The sequence below is a fragment of the Natator depressus genome, chromosome 6 (assembly GCF_965152275.1).
Source record: "Natator depressus isolate rNatDep1 chromosome 6, rNatDep2.hap1, whole genome shotgun sequence".
Lineage (NCBI taxonomy): Eukaryota > Metazoa > Chordata > Testudines > Cheloniidae > Natator > Natator depressus.
Genome location: NC_134239.1, coordinates 47,556,316 through 47,571,232, shown reverse-complemented (window position 1 = coordinate 47,571,232; position 14,917 = coordinate 47,556,316). Strand labels below are relative to the sequence as shown.

The following is a 14,917-nucleotide window of genomic DNA, read 5'->3' as shown; positions in this document are numbered from 1 at the left end:
TGTCATCTGCATGAGTCTGCAGAGAGCCACATTCCGCTGTTCTCTAGGCAAGCAGAAAGGTACGGGTTAAAGTTCAGCCAGGCTACCACCAAAGGCGACTGCAACTACTGCTGAGCAAGCTGCCAGTATGCTCCTCTGCCATCTCTTCTAGCAGCTGTCTCTTCCACCTGCTATCCCTAGCCACCTGGAGCCACTGGGTGTGGACAATGCTATGGGAGTTGAGGCCAGGGAGTAGAGCAGAGCAGGAGAGAATGGTGGTGGTGGAAAAACTATCCTTGAAAATAACCATTGACAAATTTTGGGCCAGTGAATATCTTCAGCTATGATCTATAGTTGTGTGTGCTTGTGGATGGAGGGGAACGGAATACATTATGTTTCTGTGACTTATAGAAGTTGCTGCCACAGAGTTTAGGGGTTGTTGGTAGGGAATTTGGTCCCATTCTGCTACAGAGTGCACAGGACCCTGTTTATGGGAAAACTCTGAGCATAATCTAGTTCTTTTTTTCTATAGCCCAAAGATTTCCTCACAGAAGATATGTGACCACCAACTCCAATTATTTCTTCTAGTTTATATTGTATTGATACCTGTCCCATGATACCAAATCAGCAATATATACGCCTGTGCTTTAAAGGTGCCAAATGCACAAAGCAGAAGAGAATTATGCGACAAATGAGCTGAGAGAGAATTTAAACAGAAAAATGTCAAATTAAAAACTATTTAAGAATGTTTTCTTAGATGCCCAAAGAAAGCACAGGGCCACAACTGGGAGAAAGCTACACTGGTTAAAAAACCTGTCTGGCTTAGTGGAGAAGTGAATGAAGCTATAAATTTTTTTTAAAAACACAACAATCTATAACAAATTGGAAAAGTGGGATGTTGATAGCAATGAATATAAATTACAAACTAGAAATTATAGAAAATTGATAAGGGAAGCAAAAGGACACTAGGAGATGTCGATGGCCAGCAGAGTAAAGGACAATAAGGAGTATTTTAAGCATATTGGGAACAAAATGAGTCCTAGCAATGGTGTCCAAATGGTAGAATTGTCAATAATAATGCAAAAAGGCTGAAGTCATTGTAGTCAAATGTTTGGCTGCGTGTGTGTGTTTTCCCTGTGTGCTGTCCCAGCTCTGCACAGACAGTTGGCACAGCAACCTCGAGTGAACTGCCCAATGACCACAAGATCCGTTAAGGTACGAAGGCATCCAGCCAGGTTTATTGTTGAGGAAGCACGGTAATAGCACCTGGCAGGCTCCGTGAGGCTACTAAGACATGTATGCCCCTGACAATGGATGCAGCTCAGTCAGTGGCAGGACTTTCCGCTGCCCCCTAAGCTGGTCAAAGATACTCCCTCTGAGATACATTTTTATACCCTGATATAAACAAGTTATGTACTGTCATTCTCACCTTATCATTTAGGAGGGGTCAGTGTGTTTCTGTTATCCTTGGGGAATGTTTTTGTACCATCCTTGATATCAGGATGTTCTGGTACCACTTGATATCACGATGTGTTTATGTGAGTACTCTGTGCTTAGCACTTTTTAGGAATGTGTATTTCTGCAATATAAGCACTGTTCTTGCCAGATTCTGTGAGCAGGTTCTGCCTCATAGCAGGTCTCTGATACAAGGGCTTATGTCTCAGGCTCTCTTCCTACTACAGTCATCAGTAAATATTTCTATTCTGTGTTTGGAGGAAACAAAAAAAAAAAACAAAGCAACAAAAAACAACCACCCCAAAAAACAAAAACACTACAGGTTTCAGAGTAGCAGCCGTGTCAGTCTGTATTCGCAAAAAGAAAAGGAGTACTTGCGGCACCTTAGAGACTAACCAATTTATTTGAGCATAAGCTTTCGTGAGCTACAGCTCACTTCATCGCTGAATGCATCCGATGAAGTGAGCTGTAGCTCACGAAAGCTTATGCTCAAATAAATTTGTTAGTCTCTAAGGTGCCACAAGTACTCCTTTTCTAAAAACACTACAGTTGTTATATTGATAGATGATGATGATGAAATACTTTCCATTTCAACAGTAATTCAGGAGGATTTTAAACGGTAGCTACTAAAGTTAGACATCATCAAATTTGTGGATCTGAATAATTTGCACTCAAGGGTTTTAGAAGAGCTGGCTGAGGAGCTCTCTGAACTGCTTATATTACTTTTTCAATAAATCTTGGAACACTGGGGAAGTTCCAGAGGACTGTGAGAAAGCTAATGTACAAAATCTGCAAAAATATAAACAGGATTATTTGGGTAATTATAGGTCTGTCAGCCAGACATCAATACCAAACAAAATAATGGAACAGCTGATACCGGACTCTATTATTAAAAAATTTTAAAAGGGTAATATAATTAATGCTAATAACATGGGTTTATGGAAAATAGATCTCATCGAACTAACTCAGTATCATTTTTATGAGATGATAAATTTGGTTGATAAAGGTAACAGTGTTGATACAATAGACTTCAGTAAGGCATTTGACTTGGTACCACATAACATTTTGATTAGGAAACTAGAATGATACAAAGTCCACATGGCACACATTAAATGGATTAAAAACTGACAAGTCTCAAAATATAATTGTAAATGGGGGATCATCATCAAGTGGGTTTCTAGTGGGGTTTCGCACAGATTGATTCTTGGCCCTACGCTGTTTAACACTTGTCTTGGAAGAAAACATAAAATCATCATTGACAAAATTTGCAGATGACCAAAAGAGTGGGGGAGTGGTCAATAAACAGGACAGGTCCCTGATACAGAGCGATCTGAATCGCTAACTAAACTGGGCACAAGCAAACAACTTGCATTTCAATATGGTGAATATGTAAATCTAGGAGAAAAGAATGCAGCCATACTTACAGGACGGGTAATTATATTCTGGGAGGCAGTGATTTGGAGAAAGACTTGGGGGGTGGGGAGGTGTCATGGTGGATAATTAGCTGAACATGAGCTTGCAGGAAGATAGAGGCCTAAAGAACTAATGTGATCCTTGTATGTATAAACAGAAGAATATGGAGTAAGAACAAAGGGGATATATATTATGTTTGTATTTGGCATTGGTGCAACTGCTACGGGAATACTGTGTCAATTTCTGGTGTCCACACTTCAAAAAGGTTATTCCTAAATTAGAGAGGGTCAGAAAAGTGCCATGAGAATGAGTAAAGGATCACAGTCAGCACCTACATGGGGAATAGAAATGTGATGATAGAGGGCTCTTCAATCTAGCAGGCAAAGGTATAGCAAGATCCAATGGCTGGAACATGAAGCTAGACAACTTCAGACTAGAAGTAAGGTGTAATTTTTTAACAGTGAAGGTAATTAACCACTGGAACAACATACCATGTGTTGTGGTGGATTCCCCATTAATGGAAATTTAAAATCAATATTGAATGTTTTTCTAAAATATATACTCTAATATAGAGAGTTGTTGGACTCAGTTAATTCAGGGAAGTCCTACGGCCTGTATTAGGTAGATGTCGCTACCTCAGATTAGATGACCACAGTGGTCCCTTCTGGTCATCAAATTTATGAATCTATGATATGCACATACACTTTATGAAATGAATGATTCCTGCGCACACCCATCTACACACATGTGGTGTGTGTGCACCTATGCGCACGCACACACACCAGTGATGCAGTGCAGTACCCAGTTTTTAAGCATTTGGCTGCATAAGGAGTTACCTGTCACTTTAAGAAATGTCAGCCCAGTTGTCTCCTTTTGAAATGATGATGACCGTGCTCCAGCTGTCTCTGGAGGAATGACCCATGAGAAAAATCCCCACTGCATGGGTCTCAATGTTTCACACATTTGTTTTGATTGGACAACTACAATCTTAGGCCACTTGATTTAGCTAGCAACAAGTGCTCTGGAAATAACTGGTACAAGTGTCCTCACTACACTTTTTGCATTACTTTTTGTATTTGTTTCTCAGCAAATGAAAAGATTGAAGACATCAATGGCTGTCCAAAGAACAGATCTCAAATGGTAAGTGGCAAAGCAGCAGTGCATGTGTGTGTTACTCAATTCCTAATAAAGTATGACAGTGAATTTAACTGAGTGTTGTGAAATGCTTGCATCAATATAATAGAAGGGGAAATCTGGACTGTTATTAGAACTAATGATCCATTTCTAATCCTATTGAAGTCAAAAGGAGAAGGATTGGATCTGAATCTATTAGCACAAGGTACATAACTTTTCTTTCTGTGATATTTTAATGTTTTTGTGATACTCTGTATAAATAAGAATATACAAAATGTAAATACTGTGCTTTTATTTGAAAACAGTTTTTACAGAAGCAGGAAAGTAGATGTGCAACTGGCTTTTTGTCAAGGTTGCTCCAAATAAAATTAAGAATTTCAAGGCTAAAGGACTACGATCTCTTAGGCTCTATTAAGATCATCTCGATATTTTAGGTCCTTCCCAAAAGACAGAATTTTTTCATATATTAACAGTAGTTATGCCAAAATAGAAAAGAATTTGCAAATATGTCTTTGGAAGTTGTAATGAAAAAATTAAAATGTGTATTGTCTTTTTTGATTCAGTGATGGGTTTTTATCTGTAAAATGTTCTCACTTATTTAATTTAATCTTTGAAAACAAGCACCAAAAGATACAGTAGCAGAACTCAAAGTATACAGTACATGATGAGTATGTTTGCTATTAGGGACAGTTAATATTCTAGACAAGATATTTGAGAATATTGGCAGTAATAAGATTATTTAAAATGTACTGTAAGAAGGAAATTATTTAATTTATGATATTTTAAACAGATGCCTTTGTTCCTCTGTATTTTTATACAGAATCAATGTGATGACATTAAATCTAAAATATGTACAAATTACAGCTGGATACTGAATTTAGGATTATTTTAGTATAACTTCTATACCATATTTTGTGTGTGGTTTTAGTTCTTAAATTTTTTCGCTGTGTGTTCAATTTGTTTCTATCTGGTGATGGAACCCATTGAAGGGTTAAGGGTTTGGCAGCAGTTTTCCATCCCAGAGCCTGAAACTGCTTTGTGTTTTACTATTCCATCTCCCCCCTCCGCCCCCCCCCCCCGTCTTTGAGGTTATCCTCTTTTTATCCACAGAGCAACCACTCCTTAAAAAGAAAAACATCTTTACAGATTTATCTTTGCTACTTTTACTCCTTGGTAGAGATTGGCTGCTATTCTTGCTGTAGCCACAGCAGCTGTCTAGAGTATAAATAATTGAGGAAACTTTCAAGATCACTGTAATTTAATGTTTCACAAGTGTATTGTAAGAACTGAATTTCATTCATAAACTACAGGCGATACCAAAATACATTAAAAAAATCCATTACATTGTAACTGAAAGTTAGATTAACTCACTTTTTTCTCTAAGAACTAAAGTATCTGTTCTGGTGTTTGCAGCCAGAGCCGACACCAAGGGTTGTTGCATAAGCCAGGTTTGGACATAATGGTTGTCAGCGTGCGTGCTAGAGCAGGAGCTGCGTAACATGTGAAAAGGGGGTATTCTTGCTTCACTTCCTGCTCCAAGGTACTGACCCTGTGCTGGTGTGTGCAGAAGGATGGATTGGGGCAGGGCTGTCTACCCTGTCCCACTCCGTTTAGGATGCTTAGCAGTGCGGGACACTCCAGTTCTTTACCAATGGAAACACAAGATCATCATGGCTGTCCCTTGCATTGATGTGCATATCCGTGGGGTTATCCATGACTGAACACTAAAGGCCAATGTTTATCAGTGTCTGTGCTCTAAGAATATAATACATTATAAACCAGAGGGTGGAATGTTTGTAATCTTTTGTCTTGGGTCAGTGGGCACAATCTTTCTCTAAGATCGACACTGTTAATTTGGATGGTGCAGTCTGCATCCCTTGATGCACTTGATTGGGCTTCATCTCCACTCATCCCATTTGGGTAATTTCCACCTCTGATGACACTAAGAGGGAGCAGTCCCTGCCCTCCCCAAAGCGCAGGGACTCTTATTGTGCCTGGCCCTTGTGCAGGTGGCATCATGGGGGAGAAAGTTCCTTGTGTCCTCCGAGCCCTCCCACTCACACCAGGACACACAGTTTTGCCTTAGTTTTTTACCTAATTGTTCAGTCACAGCTGTGTATAACTACATTGCAGCTTCTAACAATTGGATGTTAAAGTTCAATAGTTGGAAAAGGCACATGACAGAAGCTTTCATCTTTGCCTCTCAAATAGAAATACAGCACAGTTTACTATGAAACTGTACTACTTTATAAATACTATTAAATGCCTTTTCATAACTGTCCACTATATAAGAACTGATTTTTCTGGATCATATGTATTTATGTAATGTATATTTGTTTAAATAGAACAACAAAGGCCTGCAATTGACAGTGAGTAGTTCCAACTGACATGAAGACAATTTATGATAAATTGAGCATATATATAAATTCAGAGACCATCCCTACAATTGTAGTTTTTCTGCGTAGAATGAAAGATGTCAGAAAATGGCTTCATTCTTGAAGAACAAAAGAAAAAAAATCTATTTCCTGTTTGTGTGCATGTTGTAGAAAAAACTATTGCAAACAAACATGGGCCAGTGAAGCACGGCAAGGGATGCCCTTCTCTTAATACTATTGCATTACAGTAGCTAGGCAACTGTTTTCGTATCTTCTATTGATCTATTTTTTCACTGTCCAATGGCTGACATTAAAGACTCAATATCCACCACTCTGCAGAGTTTACGATACCATAGCACCATCTGTTGTACTTATAGGAAGTCACTGTTCCTTAGTTCCTTAGGGAACAGATGCTGAGTATTTAATGATGCTTACAATCTTTGAATATTGACATAGTGAAACTTCCTTTAGAGTAAAGTACAATGAAAGGCACAGGTTATTTCAGTGAATTGTGATGTATAAATAGAAGTTCTGCTGATAGAATGAAGTTCTTCTGTGACACAGTGATGTCATTATACAGATTCTGCTTTCTATATGTGAGCATATCTAATGTACAGTGGTCTCCATTAAAAAAACCCAGCATTTGCAAACTTCAGTGCACAGCGATATCTGAAATCATCTTATTCTGTTTCATATTTATCTAGGGCCTTCCAACTCCATGTCACTAAAGAGAAAACAGAGATAAAGCTCTTTACCCTGAATAGCTGAGGCCTTGATCCTGCCATCTGGTCCCTGTGGATACTAACACTAGTCCCAAACCTCAGTGAAGTCCGTGTGTAGGGCTTGTGGGGCTCCATGTGGGCACAGGCATCCACCCACCCTGATTAGATTGGTGGATGGGGTCCTCTGTTACATAAACATAGGAAATTACGACAACACATAAGAAAGAGTGAAGATAGAGATGATGGTTACAAGACATAAGGAACATGCAAAATGTATATTCGTCTGAAGCTTGAAAGATCTGAGTATTAAACTGGAGAATAAGACAGAGAAAAGAAAAGAAGCACAATAACACAGGAGTAGAGGTCAGTGGTGGAGAGCTATGTAAAGGAAGAGATTTTTTTTAAAATAGGGATTTGAAGGTAGAGGCTGTTTGGGGTAGCGGGAGAATGAGGCTGTTGAAGGCATAGGCAGCAGATGATAAAAAGCCTGAAGTAGGGGGAGATAAGTGGAGCATCAGAGTAGGAAGTCGGGAGAAAGAAGGTGTTGATATATAGGCTGGGGCAGAGCTGTGCTGTGCCTTCAACATCAGGATGAGGAGTTTTAAAGAGATGAGGAGCTGTAAAGGGATTTAAGAAGGAGGCTGATATGGTCAGAGAAGTGGGAAAGGAAGATCATTTATCCAACAGTTAAAATAAAGAGGCACAAGGTAAGAGACCAAGAGGCCTAAGAAGCGGTGTTAACAGAGGTTGAGATCAGAGAGAACCAGAGTGTGAACCAAGATTTTGGCAGTGTGGATGGACAGGAAGGGACAGATGTTAGAAATGTTAAAGAGGAAGTAGTATAGTGACAATATTTGGCAAGAGCATGGATAACCAAAGACAACCCCAGTGTCATATGAGTTTGAAGGAGTGGGAGGAGAGAGGAGCTGTTAATAGCGAGGAAGAGGGAAAGTGTAGAGAGAATGATGAGAGGGTTTGATTGATCCATGCTAAGTCTGAGGAAGCAGAGGGACATCCCAGAGGAGATATTGGAGACACAGGAAGCAATGTAGCCTGGGCAGAGAGACTACACTTTCCCCATTTACTCAGAATAGGAAGTAGCTGTGGTAACCATGAGGTATCTGTGGTCATATGTTGATTCTTCATTTTTAATGGTGACCACTCTTGTGTATCTGTCTATGCAAAAGAGATCACGACAACAAGGAGGGAGTGCACTCTCCCCTCTATGCATTCACCTGTCACAAGTTGGCCTGTAATACTCTGAAATATCTGTGATGCAGATATCCTATCATGTTGCATGGGTAAAAGGAGGGAGTTCAGTCTTTCTTTTATTGTTTATTTGGCTATAGATTGTGCAGAGTTAGTCTGTTTTCGTCCAGTATGGGCCAGAGCCTGCAACACTTCTTATTAACATCATTGGCACGACTCATTGAGTAATGATCAGGCCCATATTATCAATATGTTGACTTTAACTTGCAAGGAAAACCTAATTCAGCAATGCGAAGAGGAAGATGTAGCCAAATATAAAAGATATCAGGTATATTTAGGATATAGAGGTGAAACATTAATATTAAATAATGTTATAACACAGGGTGTACAAAACTCAGGCCTGTAAAATATTTAGCTTAGCAAAATTAGGCCATCGGACACAGGATAAGTTAACATAAGCAAGTTAATAATAAACCTATGTAGCTTTTTTTCTGTGTTTGTGGTATGCTGATGTTCTGAAATAATTGCTGAGTTTGGATAACGTCTTGAGAGAGATCAGTAGACACCTAGGTGAAATGTAGCCAAGGTGAAATGTTGGAGACTTTCTTAAGGTAACTGCCTATTAATATGGTGATAAGGTGGTGGAAATGTTAATGAGTATAAGGGGAACTAATGAGTTAGCCTATGAAAAACAGGGCACTCCAAAAGTAGAGGGGCATGGAAATTCAAATAAGGAAAAGGAGTTAAAACCTTCAAAGATGTGTATGGACACCAGCGGGCATCAGCATAACACATTATAAAAGGTGTTGTGGCCTGCATGTCTTGGTATGTGGGAGATGCCAGGACGATGACCATTGGTGGTGGTGGTGATGAGGATAACACTTTTGGTTTTTCTGCAAGGCCTGGTGTGAGTAATGTAAATATTATGCATTTTGTAATGATCTCACTTTACCAGATTGTAGTGTGTGTATTTTTTGGTTGGCTACTAAAAGTAATGGTTGTAGAAGGAGCACTGTGTAGACTCTATTGTGCACCATGCGGTTTCCATTCTATTAAAAACTTCTCTCTACTGTAGTTGATCTTGGGGGCTGAACTCTCCCACATTAAAGTAGGTGTAAACCCTCACTTTGGGTGGGTAGTTGGTTAAAGTAACCTTTCACTATGGGCTATTACCAGCAGGAGAGTGAGTTTGTATGTGTGTCGGGGGGGGGGGGGGGGAAGGGTGAGAAAACCTGGATTTGTGCTGGAAATATGATGATCACTTTAGATAAGCTTCAGAGTAACAGCCGTGTTAGTCCGATGAAGTGAGCTGTAGCTCACGAAAGCTCATGCTCAAATAAACTGGTTAGTCTCTAAGGTGCCACAAGTACTTCTTTTCTTTTTAGATAAGCTGTTACCAGCAGGACAGTGGGGTGGGAGGAAGTTTTGTTTCATGGTCTCTGTGTGTATATAATGTCTTCTGCAGTTTCCACGATATGCTATGCATCCGATGAAGTGAGCTGTAGCTCACGAAAGCTCATGCTCAAATAAACTGGTTAGTCTCTAAGGTGCCACAAGTACTCCTTTTCTTTTTTCTTTCACTATATAGGTGACTACAAAGGTTTGTTGTAAAATATCTTGGTTTTAGTGCAGCACGGATGTGGTGCAGTAGCATAACAGCTCTGAAAGATACAGATTTACATGGAGATGAGCTGTCTAATTTGTACTTCAAGGTGAACTGCTAAATAATGTGTGAGATGCCCTCTTGCAGTAGGCCTGAGTGGAGGGCTGTGGGAAGCTGAGCCCAGAACAAAGGCTCAGTCCTGGAGGGATGTTATCTGAGCTGAGATAGGACTCTCAGGGTATGTCTACACTACAAAATTAGCATCAGGGGGTAGCCGTGTTAGTCTGTATCCACAAAAACAACAAGGAGTCCAGTGGCACCTTAAAGACTAACAGATTTATTTGAGCATAAGCTTTCGTGGGTAAAATCCCCACTTCTTCAGATGCAAAATTAGATCGATTTTATTTAAATTGACATTGAGTCTCCGATTTAAGTTGATTCTGCATGTCCCCACTATGCACATTGTGTCGGTGAAGCGCATCCTCACAGAGCAGGGCTTGTATCGACTCACAGAGTGCTGCTATCCCACAGTGCACGGAGCAGAGTGGAATGTTGGGTTGGGCTTCCAGGGCCTCATAGGACCAAAACATTTGCGCGGGTGGTTATGGGAATATGGCATTAGCCTCCCATGATGCACTTTCCTCCCTTCCTCTCTCCCTGAAATCAACGGCAAACAATCCAAGCCTTTTTCGTGCCTTTTTTCCCTGCGCAGACGTCATAGCATGGCGAGCATGGACACCGCTCAGCTGTACACTGTTGTTTTGAGCATTGCAAATGCTTATCCTGCAGTAGTTGCTCAGCTGAAGCAGGAGCCGCCGCACGGAACAATGTGATGCTACCCAAGCAGCCCTGCTGGAAGCCGTGAAGTGGAGCAATTCGCAGATGCTGGTGACAGTTGCGCTTCACCTTGACATGGTGGAGCACCGCTTCTGGGCCCGGGAAATAAGCACTGACTAGCGGGGCCGCATAGTTATGCAGCTATGGGATGACGAGCAGTGGCTGCAGAACTTTCGAATGCGCAAGGCCACTTTCATGGAACTGTGCAAAGAACTTTCCCCAGCGCAGCAATACTAAAATGAGAACTGCTCTAACAGCTGAGAAGCGAGTGGTGATAGCTCTGTGGAAGCTTGCAATGCGAGTCTGCTACCAGTCAGTGGGGCATCAGTTTGGAGTGGGTAAACCTACTGTGGGGTCTGCTATGATCCAAGTTGTCAGGGCAATCAATAGACATCAATTCAACATTAAAAATAATAGCATGTAACCCCTGCAGTTTGATTGAAAATGTGTACTCACCAGAGGTGCCTTTGCCGGCATCACGCTCTGCTGACAATTGGTCCTGTGAGGGGATAGGCTCCAGAATTTAAAAAAAAGTTCTTGGCTGTCAGGGAGAATGGATCCTCCGCTTGCCTGCCACGCATTCTCCTCCTCCTCCTCTTCCTCAGCAACAATGTCCTCCTCGTTGTTGCCCAAGGTCACCCGGGGCTCCTGGGAGATATCCATGGAGCGTTTTGGGGTAGTGGTAGGGTTGCTACCTAGAATTGCATGCAGCTCCTCATAGAAGCGGCGTGTCTGTGGCTGAGAACCAGAATGACTGTTCGCCTCTCTTGTCTTCTGGTACTCTTGCTGAAGTTCCTTTATTTTCATGCGGCACTGCTGCGTGTTTCTGGTGTAGTCCTTCTCCCCCATGCTGTGTGCAATTTTTGGCATAGATGTCAGCATTTCTTCTCCTGGTCGGAGCTCTGCCTGCACAGACTCTTCTCCCCACACAGCAATAAGATCCACTACCTCCTATGTGCTCCATGCTGGAGCGCGTTTGTGGCCTTGAGCATCCATTGTCAGCTGTGCTGACGAGCTATCCACACCGATCGAACAGGAAATGAACATTCAAAAGTTCTTTAACAGGGGGGCGGTTGTTTCCTGTGTACTTGGCTGAAGTGCAGTGGAGTTGAAAGTGCTATCCAGAGCAGTCACAGCAGAGCACTGTGGGACACTTCCTGTAGGCCAATTCATTCGAATTACACAGCACAGTGTCTACATTATCCCCGTGTCGACACGTGGATGTCGACTGAGCCTTGTGCCTCTCACGGAGGTGGAGTACAGAAGTTGACTTTACAAACCCTTTAAGTTGGCAGAAGGGACTCGGCAGTGTAGACACATACATTATTAAGCAGACCTAACTTTGCCTGGTCTACACTGGTGGGGGGGATTACGCAACTTCAGCTACATGAATAACGTAACTGAAGTCGACGTACTTAGACCTACTCACTGCAGTGTCTTCACTATGGTGAGTTGACTGCTACTGCTCCCCCATTGTCTCCACCTGCGCCTCCCGCAGCGGTTGAGTCGACGGAAAGCGCTCGGGGGTCAATTTATCGCGTCTAGACTAGACGCGATAAATTGACCCCCGCTGGATTGATCGCTGCCTGCCGATCTGGCGCGTAGTGTAGACCAGGTCTCAGACAGGGAGGCTTGGATGAGTGGAACACTGCAGGGATTCTCACTCAGGAGACCTGACTTGGGGCTCTGGGAGATGAGTCATAGGGGAAGAAAGTGAATCTGGGAGCTCTCAGGTGACTGGTCTGGATACTGGGGCCCTGGAACAAGGGGAGAAAGAGTAAGGGGACAGACGGTTAATGACTCTCTGGTGCGTGAGCTGGAAATGATATCCCAGGAGTGGGCGTGGAAAACTGTTGTGAACCTGTTACATTTTGGGAGAATGGTTTTATCATGAGGGTTCTGTGGGCTGTTGGACATGTACAAAAATAAATATATTTTCCCCAGCAGACTTTTGAACTGGACATTGAGAAAGACTGTGTTCCTTTCATGGGAGGAAGAAAGGGGAAATGGAGGCAGACATACCTGTCATGGTGTGGCCTGTTGCACGTGGGTGCCCCAGGCAGGGATGCCTTGTCACAGGGGAAACCCTCCTCTTCCCTAAAAAATAAAATAAAGACACCTTACAAATTGCCTGAGGGTCAGTAAAGTTAAGGGAGAAAGTAAATTCAAGAGTCAATGGTCCTCAGCTGCCAGGATCAATAACAAAAGGGGGGTTGCCACCAGGACACACCACCATAAAGAGATGTAACAATTAAAAGAATTGTTCTTCATTTGCACCCCAAAACAAATTGGAAACCAGTGGAATCTTGGAACAGGTTTAATATGATTCAGATGTCAGGTGTATATATGGTGAATATAAGTGTACATTATTGAAATAATTGGATCTGCAGCCATTTACATGAGATGAAGATCTGACCTTATGTGTGTAACATCACTAAGTGGGCAGTTACCTTCTTCACTAACCCCCAGGTATTTAATTGCTGCTTTATAGGTATCAAAAACAGAGACTTAGGGCCCTGCCTTCCAGTTTGTCTCTCAAGTCATTTTTGTTATTTAGAGACCTGTAAATTTCACCTCTTCAGTTTCTCACTGTTAGCACTACAGTTACCCTCCACCCAGCATAGGGAGATTGCAGAGGACACACCTTCGAATTTGTCAGTTAACTGCAGGGGTCACTTTTAAATGCTGTTTGGCATTTCCTATCTGATGCTGATGACGCTGTCCCATGTCACTCAAAGCCAAATTCAGCCTTGGTGTAACTCCATTGTCTTCAGAGTAGTTGCACTTGGTTGCGCCAAGGTTGAATCTGGTTTCAAGAGTGGAAATTGCACTCAAGCTCTAACACCCTACAGAGAAATTCCACCAAGCTGCCTAGTTGTCCCCCACACTGTCTTTATTTTTGGATAATCAGCAGTCACTGGAGCCTGATCCTCCGAACACTTTTATTCCACTGTTGTCTAGATGAGCGTGACTGGTCGCAATAAATCTTCTGAGGGTGCCCCTCCCAAGAACCTCTCACTTTGTGGGGGTCTAGTCACTAGAGCACTCCTTCCCAATGCAGAGTTTTGCTGCCTAGAAATGTGTTTTTAATTCAGAGACACAGCAGTGCAGAAGAGATCAAAAGCATCACAAACATTTTTTCTCCATAACTTCCAGGCACAGGATTTCTTGGAATCATAGTTCGATGGTTAAATAAAGATGTGTATTTTCAATAATTCTTTTCGAAGGTTGTCCTGAGAAATCTGATGCAGGCAACTTTTGTGACTTGGTTTTTGTTAGGCATTATTATTATTACCTTGACTTTGTGACTCAGTAAGTTTGTGTTTAAATATTACATCTGTTTGGTGTTCCTATAGTAACAAATGGACATCTTTTGACTTTAGCATGGTATTTTTCAGCACAGCTGTCTGTTAGTCTGAAGGAAAAAGCATTATCTGGATCAATGCCAGACTTACTATGGCAGCCACTAGCTTAACTCCTTCGACTGCATGCTGAGACACTTGGCTAAATATTGAGTATGGGAATGTCTAACACTGCATTTTTTTAAGGTAGCCTCAGTCTCTGTTGATCACAGTAGGGGCCTAAAAAAAAAATAGAGCCCTCCGGTCCTCACTCTCTTGCCTTTTGTCCTTTAAGGGAAAAAAAAAGCATAGCTGCAGTGTGCATGAGTTTCTGCGTCTTGCTATATTGAAAGGGGACTTTTTGGAATGGTCTTCCACCCAGGAATAAGCAAATATGTGCTTAACATGTGTCACACTCCTGGTGATAGCTTTGATGTGCTATAGATGGGACTTTTTTTCCCCAGTAAAAGTGACTCACATTTTGATGGATATGATTTTATTCTGTGACTGCTTAGTTTATTTTAAAATTTGATTATTTAATGCAACCAGAAAAGTAAAAGAGAATTAATATATTATAACAATTCAAGGTTTAACATCATACTAGGATTTTGACATAAACCAAAAAGGACATCAGAGATGAGGCCGTCCTTAACTCATCTTATTGTGCCTACATATTATAGCATATCTGTTATGTAAAATTACCTATTACTGAGACCCTTGTAGGCACAACAGACACTATTAAGTTCAGTGTGGTTTCACTTGCTTGCACCAAGGTTGAATTTGGTCTCAGGAGTGGAAATTGTGCTCAGGCTGAATTGTGCAGAGTGAATTAAGGACAGATTCTTCACG

At 41.5% G+C, this 14,917-nt stretch overlaps 1 protein-coding gene across 3 annotated transcripts in view; it reads left to right on the top strand.

Moving 5' to 3' along the window:
* The window catches only part of NAV2 (neuron navigator 2), a 354,826-nt gene that overhangs the window by 126,937 nt on the left and 212,972 nt on the right, over positions 1-14,917 (top strand). For all 3 annotated transcript variants that reach the window (XM_074955205.1, XM_074955203.1, XM_074955204.1), the window contains exon 3: positions 3,935-3,987. In XM_074955205.1, the coding sequence (XP_074811306.1) occupies positions 3,935-3,987 (53 nt within the window). The remainder of the gene's footprint in view (positions 1-3,934; positions 3,988-14,917) is intronic.